The following is a 19257-nucleotide window of genomic DNA, read 5'->3' on the forward strand; positions in this document are numbered from 1 at the left end:
CAGCTTTTCTAGAAATCTATAGTTTCTATTACATGGCTAGTGCTTCCACTTCATATCTTCTCCAGTTTGTTAAGTGCTCAAGACAATATTCGATTTTTACTCATTTTCAGTGTTATACTTTTTTAGCTTTCATTAGAAATTCTAAGTTCTAACAAAAACGCTTTATCAGTTATTTAGAAATTTTTAGAGTTGGAATTATTTCTTAATAGATGTATATGAATCACCTAATCCTACTATGACAAATGTGTTATGATTTTGAGTAAACCGATAGTTTATATTTAGAAACACTTACGCAATTTGATAATCTCTTGTCTTTTATTTATTTGTCACAAAAGTTGTCACCTGAATGATAAATATTATCTTAGAAAGTAAGTCAGGATTAATTTAATTAAAATTCCAAAATCAATTGTCTTTTTGTTATAAATATTTTGAAGATAACTAATATGAATAAAAAAGATAAGCTTATTCAATTAAATGCGCTTTTTTTACTTTATTTTCCCAGCTTATTCTTTCCGAAATGTTTTCTGCTTTTAAAAACATTAAGAAAATTACATACACTGTTAGAAATTTCTCGGAAAAATGGTTAATTAAAAATTTATCAAATGCTTATTTTACCATATTTAATCAAAACAGTCAAATAACCATAAATAAAATGGTAATCAAACTGTTAAGTTTGAGAAGAACTGTATATTGACTGCTTTCACCTAATACGGTTAAACAACCAGAATTTTATCGCACCAACTAGAACCACCTAATGAAGCTACTTAGTTCTTTGCACCTGTATATATGTCATAGCCCAGCGGGCTAATCTGTCAAACTTATGACCGGCAGAACTGGAGTTTGAGTCCTAGTGTTGACACCACAATGTTACATTCATTCCTTTCATCAGATGAAGAATTTCCAGTGTACGGCACTCTCCAATGCCCATTACCTTACGAAAAGCCGAGCTCCTATGTCTAGTTAAATAATAAATTTTTTTAACGTTTTTGAAAAATGCTAGTTGTAAATGGTTAAAAAACCGTATAGTTTTGTATTCATGGTTTTATAACCATACTTTTTGTAAATGGTTTCAAAACCATAAAGAAAAAAATGTTCTTTACCGCAAACTTTACTGTTAATCGGATGGACAGACAGCTGCCAGTTATTTTACCATAATCTTAGAATGAAAATTTTAACTGTGCATAAAGTTTTGAGCAAAACGTTTTTCAATACTTAACGGAAATGTAAGCTTTAAAAGTTCTGTTTTAGGCAAAATTTTTTATCGCTTCAATATATATATTTTTTTGATTGAAAAACGAAATAATTCGCACCACTCAGTTGGCGGGATATTTTTATTACAACTTTCTTTCTTATACTTTCAGGAAACTATAAATAATTTAGTTGCTTTAAATTTCCAAATGCAGAGTTTAGAAAAACGGCAGATTATACGTCGATTGAATTAGAGCAATAATATCAAACGGGGTTGAACTAAATAAGGAAGAAAAGACGTAAAGAAACCAAAACCATTTCATCGAAAGAAGGTAAAGAGCAAAATGAAGTTTCTAACAGTCTAAATTAAGTATTTTCATACTTAAAACTACCATACAATAGAACGATCAAATTATACTGCATAATTATTTATTAACTAAATGTATAAATAAACAATATAAATAGATAAGCAACAAATTATGGGTTAGCTTGCGTAATGTTTAATAAAGCATCTAACAACTATTTTTCCACCCCGGTTATGTAGACTTTCGATCTACACGTGGTTCATCATTTATTGCAGTATCATGAAGCGAGAATAAAAATGCAGCACAACAAAGTGAATTCCTCATTAGCAAATAAAAACCATTCTTCTTCTTCCGGCTGATATAGTCGCTTTTGAAAGATATGAATGTCAGTTTCTTGTCTGACTCACGTGCAAGAAGTTATGCATAAATTTAATGAATGAAATTTGAGGCATGGAAACTAAAATATGAATACTTGCCAAAGATGTTGATTAAAGATTCACAAAATTTCAAGAGTGTATATTATAAAACTACTTTTGTAGGGGAAATTTATGATTTATATGATTGGAATTACGCAATATGTACTTACAATATGTATAGCAGATATATTTCAATGGTAACTTAATTTCTAATCAATGTTTCAATAGTTTCATATAGGCATAGATAAAAGCCACTGCTAATTTTAGAAGGGAGATTTTTGTATTAAATTTCTACAAAAAACTGAACAGATTGCTGGGTGGCTTCAGATACATCAAAATCATATGATCAAAATCATATGATATTTTTCAATAAAGATTAACAGGCTTATTTTCTGGTCAAGGTGTAGAAAAAATTTTCAGGTATAAAACAAGGTATAAAACAAATAAGGTCAGAATGGAAAACTTAAAAATATTTTTAATATTTAATTGTTATTATTCTGACACAAGTTATCTCTGAAATTTTTACTATCACCTGGTCAGAGAATAATCAAAAAAGTAATAAGGAGGTTTATTGAGTCAGTCAAAGGTTTGTGATTTATAATGTAATATATACGAGGATATACAAAGTGCCAAGAAGAATAGTAATCAATTAGTTTTACAAATAAAGTAGTTAGGTACATTATTCGCGTCGCATTAGAGCTGCACAATGGGCTATTAGTGATGGCTGGGGAACATCAATGAGGATGATCCAAAGACATGCCATCACAATTGTGATCCTCTGCAGAGGGGATGACTCGTCCGCTTTGGTTCCCCGGTGACTTGGGTGCGAAGTCGAGCACTCACATCAGAACAGCTTAACGAGGACCTATACAGCTCCCCCTTGGCCTCTACGCAGGCTGATCAAAGTAGTCACCCTACCGCTTACTGACCACACCCAGAGATCCTTGGCTTCAGTATTTGATTCAGAACCGTGTCTTTACGATGAGCTCATTGCGGGACTTTTTAGAATTACTTTAGTAATTATGCATATAGAGTACTGCTGTGATGTTTTTTTTTCGTATAACATCAGAGTTTATGGTAGTGGGGACAAATACCGATAAAAGAAATGCTTGATTAACTTTTGGTCTGATAATCGAATTTTCTCATTCTTCTTACTGTGTAAATTAAATCATTCAGATAATTGACCTTTACTGTGCTAATTGTAAAAGTGCAGGCAACATTTTAAGTTATGAAATCAGACGCATAAACGTACTTTCATTTTCTTAGAACAGATCTATATTTTCTTAAAACCTTTTGACTTACTACATTCCATATTTTACGCGCCAATCAGAGTTATATATTTTGTGGGCAAATATTCCACTCCCTCGGGAGGGATTGTGATAGAAGGTTTTATCTGATGTTGTCTGTTTTTTTTCCTCTTCATAACTAATTTTAAATTTTCGTTTCTATTCTTCGTTCAATTTCCTACTTCAAAATGTCACCAATTATGAATTAACATGAAATATGTTTATAATTACCCCATACTGGTAAAAAAATGGAGTAATTATGATCACATACTCCTAGGTAATAGACTTTAATGCAAGCAGAAATTAATAATCAAAAGTGGAAGAAAACGTAATCTCGCTTAGTTATAAATCGATTGACATTTACCACAAAATTTTCTTTGACGACTGAAATCAATTTGAATCAACATGCGCTGAAACTGTTTTTCAAAAATTTAGATGTTTTTTTTAAACGATTTATATATTGACACAAAATATTTATCTAAAAACTATTTAAAGGTTCCCGAAGCAAAATATACACTTTAAACTTGATAAAAATTATTTTTCAAAGTTCTTATAAGTATTTATAAGTATTTTCTGGTCACAATTACCCCACTTAACCCTATAAATATACATTTTTCAAATATTCACTTCAGTTAAATATATCTTTATTAGTCTATATTTGGTTAATTTTATTATTATTTGATAATTATAGCCATTCAAAGTTTTCAGAAATTGAAAATATTTTTTTAAACATAATGTTTAAATAATGCTTGCAATGAATGGAATGCTTCTCACGTGCATTTAAGATTATCACATGCTTTTTTAAATATGACTAACATGCTTCTTCTTAATGAAGCAGCAATTTTTGTTTTAAATTTTATTCAGCGTTGAGTGATGCTGAATGTGCATAACGTTTTATTACCTTGACAATGGTAAAACATTATTCGTTGTCGTCAATACTAGCGTCACAAAACAATCCGAAAATCAGCTGAATCATTCAACTTAGTAGGCATCTAATTCATGTTTTACGCATTTATCATCAAATTATGGCAATAGCCATAGTTTCAAATATGCCAAAATAAGTCTTAGATGTAATTCATATAATCATCCACACATTTTTTTATATTCATCATGATTCATTCATTAAAAAATTTCCATTTTACTTGGAGACTATAAATATGATACGCTTGATGAGAATGGTCGTATTTGTTGCGAATCAGTTTAAATTGTTAATGGGAGAAAAGTCGGAATTTTTTTCCCGAGTTCTTTTCCGTTATACATTTTTAAACTGATTTCGCAACTTTGCGAATTAGTATTCATCGAGAAATTTACTTTTTTAAATTTTTTGTACGTTATTTTTACATAATTTAAAAGGATTGAAAAGAAAGTATCTAAAATGTTTCAAGTATGGTGTATTTTGGTAATATGTGCTATAGCATGGGCTGCACCGATTGAACCTGAATTAGACGATAAATGGCAAATTTATAAGGTGAGTTGCAACACAAAAAATTTTATTTGAAATTAATTTTTAGCGTTTTTTATGCATGATTTTAGCTCTTCAGGTGTATGAATTTGAGTTTATTATGCTTGTTGAAATAAGTTTATCTGGTTTATAATGATTAATTACTTTTAAACACTAATTTCTAAAGAATAATATTCTGAAAATAAATATTCATATATTTTCCTTTTAATTGTTTTTAAATAAATTTCAATAATTAAATGCAATCATGCAAAAATTAATTTTAAACTCTGCATTTGTATTGCTTGTTTATAATATTTATCAATTATAGATTTAAAGTTCCTAAACATTCAGGAAATATTTAATAATTTCAGTAAAAATCTCTCAAATGACTTTGAATTTTGTGAATTTTAAGAGCGCCTGATTCTCTGAAAACATGAAAGTTAAATAAATAATTATAAGTAATTCACGTTGTCGGATAAACCTGATACAAAAAAAAAAGGTTTTAAACTTCAACATTTGTTTTCTTTTCAAAGGTCTACTAGAAAACATAACTTGGGAAGAAAATTAAGTGGAAGAATAATAAGTAAATACAAAAGCATAAACCACTTTAAATAACTCTTGTTCTAATAATCAAATTTTTCAGAACTCATTTGAATTATCTTAAATCGAGAGCCCAGCTATATAATGCTAATTAATTGGTCATAACTGTAAATTAAGTCACATTTAAAGGTAAAAAAATCTCACTTATTTAAAAAATTTTTCTGTCCAATTCAGAATTATTGCTCTCTTAAATTTGTTTTAACTAACTGTAATTAATTATTAGTAGTCATTTTTGGAAAAATCGAAAAATTAAAATTCAACAGTTCAATTCTGATAAGAATAATGATAATTTTAATTCTTTTTATTTTCGATCATAATTTAGCAATTAATCTGAAAAATCTATGATTTTTATTCAATATTATGATATTTATTCAATCTGAAAGTCTTAGAAAAATAAAAAATAAAAATAAACTCATTGATAAATTCGCGAAACTGAAGTTTCAAAAAGATGTTTCTTTGTTTATTTTAAATAAGAAAATGCTATCAGATATTTAATATATTTCTCTTTTTGGATTTTCAGTTATTTTATATGAACTTGTAATTATGAATACTTTGTTTGTATTAATGGGACTAAAAAATATAATAAATTTGAATAGAAGTGTTTTATTTTTACTTTTTTTTAACATTTAGACTCTTTACAACAAAACATATTTATCAGACATGGATGAAGAAGAAAGACGAATAATCTGGGAGGAAAATGTCAAACTTGTACAAAGACATAACTTAGAAGCTGATTTAAGAGAACATGATTTCAGACTTGGAATAAATCATCTTTCTGATTCCGTAAGATATTATGAACAAAGCTCTTAATGTAATTAAAAAAGTTTTTTAAAACTTTTAGTGTAATTAAAAAAGTTGGGTTAATTATTTTTATAACTTTATTTCTTTTTATAAAAACGGTTTTTTTCGTATTTTCTGAAATAGAGCATTATATAAAAAGGTAGTTTAGTCTCTTAATTAACACTAGAGAATAATATAGAGTTTTTGAACTAAAACCCAATTACTGTCCTATATTTAGAAAGTCATTTTTCAGTTTGAATTTTTCTCCACATAATGAAACCAGTTTACTCTTGTCATTAGACAGAAAAAATTTTGCAGAAGGTACATTGCAAAAAAATTACGGCATAAAGAACCGGCACGTTAGGTGGCATCATTCGTAAAATCAATATTTACAGTAATATTTATTTAATTAGAGTGATTCAGTGATTTTACTGTATTTATTATTGTAAAAATTACGGTATATAAATTTTTTTTTGCTCCGTAATATGTTCCGGTGAAAATCGACTTTACGGTAAAAAGTACTGGCTCCCTGAGTGCTGATACTTCTAAAAGTAATGTGATCTTGAATTTCTTATAGTGCAGAAACATAATCCCAAATTTGCTTTTTTGTGAACCACGGAAAAATTTATTTCTACTGATTCCTTTAGATTACAAGTATGCTGAAAATATTTGTGTAAATTTAATATTTAAGAGGTGTTGTACAATTTATTTTGAGTATTATTACAGAATACCATGTGGAAACCGTAATTTTGATAATTTAAAAAGTAGGTTTAGTTAATGACGGGAATCATATATTGAAAAATTCATTACATTATGACCACCTTGCTAATAACATGTAGGACCACCTTTAGCCCTCAAAACTGCTAGCACCCGCAATGGCATTGATTCCACAAGGTGCTGATAGGTAGTCTGAGGTATCTGGTACCAAGCGATCACCAACTGGTCCTGCAATTCCCTCACATTGCGAGAGAGTAGCGTGGCAGCACGAATTTGGTTTTCCAAGTAGGACCACAAATGCTCTATTGGATTAAGGTCAGGTGAATTTGGGGGCCAAGACATGACTTGAAAGTAACTGGAATGTTCCTCGATGATTCAACCCTTATGACATGGTGCATTATCCTGTTGGTAGTCACCATCCCCCGCAGGAAAAACTGTTGCCATGAATGGGTGAACCTGGTCTGCAACTATGTTCAAGTAGCTTACAGACGTCAGGGATTGTTCTATGAGGATTATGAGTCCTAATGAGATCCATGAAGACATTGTTCCTGGGCGAGAAACTATGAAAACCTGGGCGAACCTATTGTTATAGATGGAGGGTGGTCATAATGTAATGGCTCTTCGGTGTATAGATATATCACAATTATTAGTTAAAGCGAATGTTGCATGAAATTATTTCGTTAAATATACAATACCAATGAAATAGAAAAAATCTTGACTAGGTCAATATAACTACAGATTTGCCATCGGCTGTGTAGGTCAAAGGGCTATCAATTGATCAAAAGACCATCTCAAACTGCACTTTTATTGGAATTAAAAATTTTTCCTTCTCACGTTTCATAAAAAATTGAGAATTTAAACTAAAACATCATAAATAGCATGCACAAGCAGAATTTTAAAATCAATACAGTATTTTAATTATTTAATGTGTTTGAATTTTATAGGGTCTAGAAGAATACATGGGTATTAATGGATTGATACTAATTCCTAGCGTACAAACTTTTTTCGAAACTATTAAAAGAGCAGAAGAAAGGGAAAAAGAAAGAAAAGTCGAAAAGGAAGAAGAAAACGAAAATTATCCAAAACATGTTGACTGGAGGGAAAAAGGCTATGTAACGCCTGTACAAAATCAAGTAAATATTTTCAATTCAATTTTTAATATTTTGATTACTTAAGAAAAATTAAACACTTAAATATAAATATTAAATTTGAAACCAGGAAAACAATCTAGACTCTTTATTCTTACATAGAAAAAACAACTCATGAGAAATATTTGATTATTTATCCATCTTAATTATTTTTTGTACTTTGAAATATATCTGTCATTTAATGTTAAAATTTATTCAATATTAAACTTCGCAGAAAATTATTACTTTGACATAAGCTATCAATGATAGAAGCATAATTTATTATAATCGCCATAAAGTGCTTAGATAAAATATTATATGGTAAGAATTGAATCGGTACATTAGTTGGTTGAGTCATAATTTCGCTTAAATTTGTCGTTGGCAACTTTGGTAAAAAGACAAGCTGACTAATGTTACCAGGCAAATTTGATCAGAGTTGTGTTTTTATGCCTATGATCTATACATTAGATCGGGGGTTGCCAAACTTTTTTGATCATCGACCCCTACATAATTTTTCGAAATCTCCATCGACCCCCATAAATTAATTTTCTGTTAATTAAAATAAAACTCTATTAGATACTGTGTTTGTGCACTTATTTTATGATTTTGAACATTTATTAAAGCAATAGTACGTTGTGAAACAATAGTTTTATGACAAATATATTAATGTTGAAATATAAATACCTTAATATTTATGAAATAATAAGTAATTATAAACAAGTAGAAATAATAAGTAAAGTAACTACGGATTTATCGCTTCTTAATCAATCACATGGATGTGCCTGGTGTTTTTGCAAGGTTCGTTATATTGGGTTCAAAATTGGTCAATTTCAATCTTAAATCCCCTCGAAAATTCCACATTTAATTTTTTTCGGTTTTTAGTTAAGATTGAATTTACATGACTGAAACCGGCTTCAACCATATAGGAACTTGGAAATGCTATCATAAAGGGCTGAGCTATTTCGTAAAGTCTTACATATTTTCGCATTATATTTATATTTGTCCAAAATTTGCTTATTGTTAAATTTTTAAAAAGCGTCTTTGCTTCAAATCCCCATAATAATTCAGCAAGCTCATCTTGTAGGTTGATGCCAACGTTTTCAATTTGAGCAGAAAATGGCACAATATCAGGGATGTCAATGTTTTCCAAATCAGCAAAGCGCAGTTTAAAATCGTCGCTCAATTTTTGAAGATTACCTGCATATATTTTCAAGTCTTCTTCTTTTATTTCTAATTGTCACATATCTGAAAAATACTGATAATCCTTCGACCAATCGACCCTTCCGGTTCGGATCGACCCCCATTCGACCCCCTGGCTCAGATCGACCCCTGCTTATGTTAAATAGACCCCTGGGGGTCTATATAGACCACTTTGGCGACCTGTGCATTAGATCATAACATTCTCTAACTCTTTTGCAACCTTCATACTAAGTCAAGTTTAAACATTCTAAGTTAAATTAAAATATCAAAAGAATGGACTTAAAAATAATCAAATTTTCTAATTTTATTAACCTGACATGCTGAGTAATATTTAGATTCTTGCATCGGCACGATGAACCCAAGTTATGTTACAGTTCAAATTGCATGAAAATATCATTCGTTAAACAATGAAGCTACAATTTTCTTTTTGCAACTTTTAGATATCCCTCTGAAGTAATTTGTCGCAAAAATTAAAAAAGAATATCGAAAATTTCTACCACAGTGGTGACATATTTTCATTTTTTGGAAAATTAAAAATTGCCTAGTTGTAAGGTTAAAATTAAAGCTAAACAACTGTAAAGTTAAACCATAGCATTTTTTTAAAACCCCGATGCTATACCGTCCGTAAGTTAAACCATTCTGAATTCCTCTGCCAAATTCATTTACCTAACCTAAGAACTCTGGTCAAGCTCATAAACAGTAGTTGAAAAGTAACCATTCTTTAACTTTTCGTAACAAGGTAGCTGTGAAATGTTGTACAAAGTTTAAAACAAATGCGAATGATTTTACGGTTGAACATGAAACAATATTTTTAACTGTGCTGTTTAGGTACTTTAATATCATTAGTATTTTCCACTTGTGTGTTAAAACTAAAACTGCTGTTCTAAAAAGAATTTTTTTTTTATTTTTCAATTTATTAGGGTTTCTGTGGTGCATGCTGGGCTTTTTCAGCTGTTGGATCATTAGAAGCTCAATATAAGAAAAAAACTGGAAAATTGGTTCCACTTAGTTCCCAAAATCTTGTTGATTGTTCAAAGACTACAGGTAACTTCAAATAATTTATAATTGGGTCGTTTAAGGGACTTAAAATTAAGATGGTTTATTTTAAAGCTAAGCCCAAACACTTTTTTTAAAAAATTAACTTTTATCTGTTTTTAGAGTTCTGTTTTCCTTTCTTTATTTTATCTTAGAGATTCCGATGAAGAAGCAGTTCTATCATTTGTTTATTTTTTAATATTTACGAAAACTGAGGTTTTTGTTTAATATTTAAACGCATAACAATTATAACAAAAAAAACAGCTTACAAAGCTAATAAACAACTCCGGAAAAGATAGAATAAATCCTTTTTTAAATAAAACAAGTTCAATTTTAAAAAAAATGTGCAAATACTTTTTCATGTAAATACTTTTTGTTAGACTTGAACAATAATGAGATAGATAACAAAATAATGGTAAACGGTAATTCCTATACAACACATTAACGATAATTTGAGTTCTTACTTTTGAAATACTGCTTTGTGATGATTCAAGAATTATCGTGAAGAACTGATAAGACTGTGCGTAATAGTTAGGTGTCTTTCAGATTTAAAACAAATATCGTGTCTACTTATGATTCATCTGAAAGCATTTCAAGATGTAAACTCCACAATTAAAAAAAAAATTATATAAGTACAAATCTTAAGCTCAAAAATCAGCTTCGAACTTTATCCACGACATTCTGATTACATTGCTGGCTGTTTTATTTTTTAAATAAACGATAAAACAAAAATTAATATTAGGTACCATTTTTAGTCACACGTATACTTTCTTGTTTTTTCTCGTTATAAAATATAAAATTTGCAAAAATTTCTTTTCGAAGTACTCATGTTAGTCCTCCAAATTTATCTCTAGGATTTTCTTAAAATTGTATATATATATATATATATATATATATATATATATATATATATATATATATATATATATATATATATATATATATATATATATATATATATCGTTTACTGTAAAATAAAATAAATAGAGCTGTGATAAAACAAAACGCGCATTATGGATATGATTAAAAATATGGAGCATCTTAAAAAGTAAAATATCTAAAGCAAGCATTGTAACACAATAAAGGAAGTAAAACAGTAAAAAGTCTATTTTAAAAACGTTTTGAACATCTGAAATAAAACGATATCTGTAAATGATCAACAAATGCAAACTATATCTTATCAAAACATATTATCAAACACATATAAGTTTTAATAATTCTCGTTTCCTTAAATCTTTTTTTCCCCATATAACCAGATGTTCTTTTTTGCTCATTATAATCATATATTTCTTTGTGAATATTTAAATGAGATTGTCATTTTGCGTACACAGTGACTACAGATTTTTTTTTATTATTTCTTAAGATTGTGATCAAGCACGCTTTTCGCTACCACGTGAGATTTTTGAGATATTGGCTTCATCATTTTGTTTAAATGTAGAGTGATTCAGAGAAAAATGATTATAATCTTTTTACATTGACATTTATAACTGAACTCGATTGACGCATTTGAATATTTGACAGAGCATAAAGTAAACCGATTTATTTATGCCAATGCTATAGGCCCTAACCTGCTTAAAATTTATCAAAAAGCTCAGTCGTCAGACAGATAGCAATAACTTTGTTAATCCATAATCACCATCCTTTATATAGCTTTTTACAGAGCAGTTGAAAATGAAATACAAAATATGCACATTTAAGTTGGAAATTAATGTTAAAGATAAAGAATGTTTACAAAATTTTAAGACTTATTAAAGAAGAGCGCGATATTTAAAAACATCAAAGTATTTTTGATTAAGGATAGAAATTTAGAGAATGAGAAATTCGAATTTTTAAAATATCTTCAAGTTTCAACCGAAATCTTATTTTTAATGTTTTTATTGCCTCTTTCAGTCAGATTTTGATGTTTAAACCTTATTTTGCTATTCCCAATGAGCTTGCAATTTTACTTCATTTTTGGCAATGATTCTAAGAACATATTTAAGGGCGGTGTATACTGTACACCATTTTTACAATATAGGAAAATTACATTATGAGTTTATTTGAAAAACTATAGTATTGTGTGCAAAATAATCCTGTTCTTATGCTTATTTAAATAAGAATGTTTTGATAAAATGGGGAATTTTAAATAAATGTTTGGATTAATCAAATATTTTTTATCCCAGGTAATCTAGGCTGTAGAGGGGGTGGCATCGACTCATCTTTTCTCTATATAAGGAGAAATCGTGGTATAGACACTGAAGAATCATATCCTTATAGTGGTAAAGTAAGTGCTATCCAATATTTACAAGATTTTATTTTATTTAAATAAAAATTTTATTCAGTCGTCCTGAAAGTAAGCACCATTTCGTTCTAACGTCACAGCTGTACTGTAGTCGTTCCGCGCATGCGCACACATATCTCTGGTTGATTGGCTGTCCACTGACATCATTACAGCTGGATTATATTGCCTTTACATGTGTTAGAGAAAGTTCAAAATGTTTAAGGCAGGCCACACACTGAGTGATTAAAGTTTCTATTTTAAATTCTGAAGATAGCTCTGTCTACAGCCAAGGAACCAAGGTCGGGTTGTCTAGTTCAGTATCATTGCTCTTTTAATGTTATTTAGTAAATTTTTAGGTTTTTGATCCCATACCTATTTTTCGAGATATTCGAGTGTTTCTATACTTTTCACCATGTATTACATGCAGCGCACCCTGTATGAATGATACTAAACTAGTACTTTTTCCTATTTTTTCCTTTTATTTTAATACTTGCTTCAATAAAATAATACCGAATTTCTCTTTTAAAAATCAAAAATCTGCTTTTGATAGATTTAAATGTCCTATTATCTAAGCTACTGATATTTTAAAAGCTTTTCATTGGCCTTTGTTCGTTGGTAATCAAAGGACGTTGCTTCAGTGAAAGTTTCGGTTGTTTTAAAATCACGGATTCAATAAAACAAGGAACTTTTACATTTTTGAGAAAAATAAGCTTAGATTCTTTTTTGTAGTAATGCAGATAGCTATGTTACATTAATTCCTGAATCGTTACTAACAAGAAAATTCATTTGAGAGATATTAACGTATCATTTACAGAAATTCTTCGAGTTTACTTATGTATGCTCTTCGCAAGGTCTATTAAAAACCATCATTGTTCTTCGTAATTGCACTGCTCAGATCAAAGTACCTGAACGTATGAGATCCTACATGAAACTCCAAAATCTCTCTATTGATCAGAAATATGTAATGCAATTGGCAACCGAGAACGAACCATAAACATCTAGCAGAATCAGATTTGAGCTCTTGTCACTTTTATGTACCTAAGGCGAATATTCTATTGTACGGCTCTGCCTAAAAGTTCTATATCAATAAATATTTCTGGTGCTTGTTAATAGTATTTTGCTGGCATACTTCTAAATGAAAATGCATAACACTTGTAATTGGTTTGTCGAAACTGTCTTCAGATCTCAATGATACCTTTTAAAATGTCTTTTTCCAAAGAACAATTGCAGAACAAGACTCAAAAATATCTAAAAAGGTTTAATTTATGATTTAGACGGGTAAATCATTTAGCTCGAATGGATGATTACAGGTGGGAAATTTAAGAGAAATTGCAAATGATGTCTCTAGTCTAGATCTCAATCTAAAAAAGCGAAAAAAAATCACCGAATGCATTGCTCTATTGCAATATTTCTATTTAATATAAATAAATAAAAATGTTAGTAGTGAATTTAAAAACTCCCATATTTTATTTGGGGTTTTAATTTTTGGTTCTTGATAGAATTTCTTGCATAGCCATTTCAATTCACCGTTTCTGGAAAATAAATATATTCTTTTTCGTAAGATAATTTGAAATAATTTTCAATAATGCAATTAATAGTAGTTTATAATCTAAAATTAAACATTAATTTTTAGGAAGGTGAGTGCCGATTCAAAAGAAATAATATTGGAGCTAATCTTAAAGGCTGGGTGGATGTTAAGCAATTTAATGAAAAAGCACTTATGAAAGCTGTAGCCACTGTCGGTCCAGTTTCCGTTGGAATAAATTCTGAAGGTTATGGATTTAAACATTACAGGTAAGCACTTTTTTTAGTAACAATTAACAAGGAATCAACTAACGCTACAAAAATAATGTCGATTTTGTTACGCTATGAAATATAATTTTGAAATATCTATTCTTATTTAGAGCTCCTTTCGAGTTGAAGTTGCAATGAATAAAATTTTGATAGCATTTAATTAAATATCTCTTGAATAAAAAGCAATATACATTATTTAAAAGCTGTTTATGCAAATATGCTGATAATATATTAATTTTCGTCCATTATTATTCATAACTAACCATATTTAAATGAAAGAAAAATGAATTCAGTCTCAATAGAGTTTAAAAATTGAATTTAATTCAAACATGTCAAAATAAATTTTTTTATCTTTTTTTCCCCAGTTGCTCTTTATTTATAAGAAAAGAAAAGGAAAAAAAAATGCATCAACAATCCTTAACAATTTATTTCCTCTGAAAACACTTATTATTTCTAATTCTCATTCAAACTGATGCTAGGCTTACATACAGAGTGTTCAGTTAAGAGCGACTTTAATATGTAGTTCTAGAATCCTTGTCAAAAATATAGATAAACAAGCAAAAAAGTATACGCATTGGAGGTAGCAAATAAATATTTAAGCGAGGAAATACCAAGAATGTTATCGAAATCTGACAAATTTCACTGCAGGAATGCATGAGTAACAAAACAAGACAGGTTTGACAGCGAGTGGTGACATAGAGGAATTTAATGATGTTTATTAAAAATACCTTCAGGTTATAATCTCCAATGAAACCCGTTTTGAGGTTTACTACATTCGCTTTCCAGTACTGTGATTTGTTAGATTTCAATAGCGTATTTGTCATTTCCTTGCTTAAATCTCAATTTGTATGATTTTGCGTATGCTCCAATGCGAATGCTTTTACTTCATTTTTATAAGGATTCTAAAAATATTTATAAGGGGTGGTCTTTACCAAACACCCTATATATTTTCAATTTATGCTAAACGTTATCATGAGCTTCAGATTAGTTTTACATCTGAAAAAGTCTTTTAATTTTACGTCGTTTATTTCAATATTTTTTCTTCACATTTATGCTAAAGGAAAGATTTATACGAAAGAAATATAACGGAAATATTTTCTTTTAATATAGAAGTGGAGTATATGATGTTCCCAGTTGCAATTCTTATATGATAAATCATGGTGTCTTAGTCGTTGGTTATGGAACAACTGAAAGTGGAACAGATTATTGGATTGTAAAAAATAGGTAACTGTTTTTAGATAAACAACGAAATAGTATGATTGATTACACAGGCGAACAATTTTTTTTGCTGCGTTTATGTAAATACTTGATCTTGCTTAGAATTTGGGGATTTATTTGAAATTAGTTTTTCTATTAAAGCTAAAGATTTTTTTATGTAACATTTTTAGTCTATTTTTTTTTCGAAATGCACAAGTTTAAAAACGTTATATATAACAGGGGGTAGCGTAAATATTGAAACACACTTCTCGGAGAGTTAGGGTACATCATCAAGATTAAGACTGCATAGGAATCCATTCTTACAAAAGTACGCCGCTAGGGGCACTTCCCTATTATGATTTCTTCAAAAGCACACGAAGAAGCAGTCAAAAAGGCGGAAGCGCCCTAGTGGTATATGACGACATTTCCGAACAAATTTCTATGCAATTTTAATCCAGATGAAGTGCTCTTATTCCTCTAGAAATGTGTCGCAACATTTATCGGTTCCCTGTTATATATTACTTTTTTAAACGTAAACATTTCGACGAAAAATGTCATTTAAAAAGGAAAAAAAATCTGTAACTTGGAGAGAGAAACTGATTACAGATTTGTAATCAGCAATACGAAAGTATCTAAGATCTGTTAATAAAATCTCATGCAGCAGAGAAAAAATTGTTCACCAGTGATGAATAGAAAAGAGAAGGAAAAACCATTTCCCAACTTTAAGTTGAAAAATTGTTACTCATTGTTTCGTGTCTCTTCTTATTGGTGTAAAGTTGAAAGGGTTTTGTTTTAAATATATTTATAAATGATTTTATTTCTTGATTTGTTATATCATACGAAGTAAAAATCAGTCACAATATCCGATTATTAAACACCGAAATGTACAGTGCTCAAAATAAAAAATGGTCCATCCTGAATAACTTTTGATTTAATGATCGGGTCTTCATGTTCTGAGGCTCAACCTTAAAGGCTTCAGAGGATGACCTCAAATAAGCTAATAATTGGTGCAGACTCTAGTTTAAGCAACGGAATCAGACACAAAACGTACTTTATCTAAATATACATACCATTTTTTCAACGGTTTCGAATTTCTGACCCACAAAATATAGGGGGTAGCCGCAATCTGGAAAATATGGTTCCAATAGTTTGATCAGGAAAGCAGTTCAAAGCTTGGATTCCTGAAGGTTAATTTTACACTTTCCGTATTGTACCCTATTTTGAAAACTCTTTAAATGAATTAAAAACTTTTGCATACAATTATAAATTTCGTTTATCCAAAAATTATTCCTTGCGAAATCTAACTTTTAGTAAACATTAGAGGCCCCAAACTTTGGACCGCTCTCTTAACTATCAGAGAAAGTAAAAAAAAATGTTTATTCAAAGAAAATACGTTTTTGTGTTTGATTTCGTAACTTAAAATATCATCTGCACTAATTAATTAGCATAGTTGAAGTCATCCCCTTGAACCATTAAGATTGAGTCCTAGAAGTCCTAGAACGTCATTAGATCAAAGGTTATTTAGGGTTGTCCGTTTATTTTCGTGCGCACTGAACACTCTCACAGAAATATCGGTTCCACTTGAATCGTAACTTTGCGATATTGATTAAGTGAATTTTTTCTTTTCAACTTGACGACTGATCTAGTTGAACAGAACATGCATAAGAAACATGGTCGCAAAAGAAATTCATTTTTCATAATCATATTGTTCTACTTGGCACTACAGCAAGCTTATAGCAAATTTTGACGGTATTATGGTTCAACATGCAACAAATTTGCTAACAGTGTAGTTTCATTGAACACGTTTTATACAATTGTTAAAGCAAGCAACATTTCTAGCTCGATAGGGAGTGTCAAACGAAACTGACGCTAGTAATGCAGTACAGCAATAATCAAAGATTTGCTCTCCATCAATGGAAACGATTGAGTCCTGGTTGCTCGGGTGATAAAGCATTCGCCTCCTAATGAGGTGTCCTAGGTTTGAATAACAGCTGTGGCTAATTGATACGAATTCTGCTCCTGAGTCGCCCTGACCACAGTGCTCACATAAAATATCTCAGAGGTAAATGCATCATGGGCTAGAATTCCCTTGTCATTGGGCTAGTCATCGGAGGCTTTCGTGGTTTTCCTCTCCATGTAACGCAAATGCGAGTTATTTCCACCAAAAGTCCTCCCAGAAGGCTAATTTGTCCCACTGTTTGATCTAAGGGTTCCCTTGTCTTCTAGATTGGGTTCAAATTTAGAAGATTACGGAATTGAACACAGATAGTCGTGAACACAAAATTATATCGACTGTTTAACTCCGGTTATCAAATAAACTGAAAAAAAGTTTGTAAAAATGGATAAAAATTATTAAAAAAGACATATATTAGATAAATATTTTAAAAAGTTTCCTTTTTCAGTTCGTTTTTTTAAGTTAAATAATGAATGCTTACAAAAGACGATAAAGAACTACGAATAACAAGGCAATCATTGAGTAAAAAATTGCTGATTTAAATTATTATCATTATACATTCGTAATCGCTTAGTCATTTGATATCCATTAGGGGACTGGAGTTTCAACATTTGAAATCATTCTTTAGTTAACAAATTTGTTAATTTTATAGAAAAAAAAATACTGTGAATATTATTCTTTAATGACTTCTTCTAACTTTGAAAAAATACGAAACCTCCACTGTCACTTTTTTTTCCACGCAAGAAGCGTTCTGAAATATAGAATTTTTGAGCTTGCCAACTTTGAGCATTGCTGCTGTGTAATAACTTTTTGCTCAAACTTGTGAATAACTTATCAAATAAAAAGCAATAATTTACAGTGAGGAATTAAATATTTTCTTCAGAACAAATCTTTTTATTGACTTTGCAATTTCATGTATCTTTTCTAACTATCAATTAAAGATCTTTATTCTTTTTACATTTTTTTATGCATTTAATTGCGCTGAAATAAATACATCAGGACATTTAAATTCAGAGTTATGCATAACTTATATCTTAAAATTTGAGGAGAAATTTCGGGATAATTCTGTATCTTGGCTATTGATTAGTCTAGAAACAATAATGAAATAAATAAAAATGCTCAAAATTGCTTTGACTAATAATGCGTTTTTTTAATTTCAGTTGGGGTCCTACATGGGGTGAAGGAGGCTATGTAAGAATGAGGAGAAATAAAAACAATCAATGTGGAATTGCATCTTTAGCAAGTTATCCTGTTGTTTGAAGTCAAATCTAAATTTAATCCTGTTATGAGCTTATGAATTCTTTATTACATCATTTCAGATTTAATAAGCGTTCGCAATTTTCGTACAATTTTTGTATACATTTATTACACTTCTCAGAAACTTTTGTTTTTAATGCAAGAATTTCATTTTTATATTATTATTTTAATTTATTTCATTACTTTGTGATTGTTTAATAATCATCGAATATTTGTCTAGATATTTTTGTAAATACCATATGCAATAAAAAGTATTTCGTTTTTTTTATTTAAAGAGTGTCATTTATACTGATTCTGTTTTTCATCCTTAGTCGTGAAACTCAGTTATTTTCAAATTCCATTTCATTGACTTTTCTCTCTATTACTAGATCTATATTTTCTCATTTTCTCTTGATATATATTAGTTTTTCCCTTTGATTTTTAATAACTGAGCGTTATTCATATTTTGCTTGAACTATTTTTTCATGGAAAAAACTTAAATTATAAAATGAAAAAGGAGGAAAAATTCTTCTTCCTATCAGATTAAGAAAGCATATTAAGAAGGTAATTAAGAGAAAATTCAGCAAAGCTTCGTAACACAAAGTTTTAAAATCTTCTAAAAGTTAAAAATAATCGTTTTTTTTTCTTGATGCCTAAAAAGTATCCGAATTCTTTAAATGATTTACCCAAAAATTATACATTGAAAAAAGAAGGTTGGTGC

The 19257-nt window shown here is 29.5% G+C and overlaps 1 protein-coding gene across 1 annotated transcript; it reads left to right on the top strand.

Annotated features, from left to right (window-relative positions):
• The first annotated feature begins 4375 nt into the window (after nucleotides 1-4375).
• On the top strand, nucleotides 4376-18823 carry LOC110283155 (cathepsin K). Its single transcript, XM_021147884.4, has 8 exons — nucleotides 4376-4663; nucleotides 5867-6019; nucleotides 7678-7866; nucleotides 9981-10104; nucleotides 12258-12358; nucleotides 13989-14149; nucleotides 15260-15373; nucleotides 18461-18823. The coding sequence occupies exons 1-8, from the start codon at nucleotides 4571-4573 to the stop codon at nucleotides 18558-18560; spliced, it is 1035 nt and encodes a 344-aa protein (XP_021003543.2). The 5' UTR covers nucleotides 4376-4570; the 3' UTR covers nucleotides 18561-18823.
• The last annotated feature ends 434 nt before the right edge of the window (nucleotides 18824-19257 follow it).

This window comes from Parasteatoda tepidariorum, chromosome 11 (genome assembly GCF_982258835.1).
Source record: "Parasteatoda tepidariorum strain Cologne lab strain chromosome 11, Ptep-v5.0, whole genome shotgun sequence".
NCBI classification, from domain to species: Eukaryota; Metazoa; Arthropoda; class Arachnida; order Araneae; family Theridiidae; genus Parasteatoda; species Parasteatoda tepidariorum.

What these genes read in the sequence shown, in the direction of transcription:
- LOC110283155 (XM_021147884.4), top strand. Translation starts at nt 4,571, where the DNA reads ATGTTTCAAGTATGGTGTATTTTGGTAATATGTGCTATAGCATGGGCT. An exon ending in ATAAATGGCAAATTTATAAG is followed by an intron (nt 4,664 to 5,866) that starts GTGAGTTGCAAC and finishes TTTAACATTTAG; the next exon opens with ACTCTTTACAACAAAACATA. An exon ending in TAAATCATCTTTCTGATTCC is followed by an intron (nt 6,020 to 7,677) that starts GTAAGATATTAT and finishes TGAATTTTATAG; the next exon opens with GGTCTAGAAGAATACATGGG.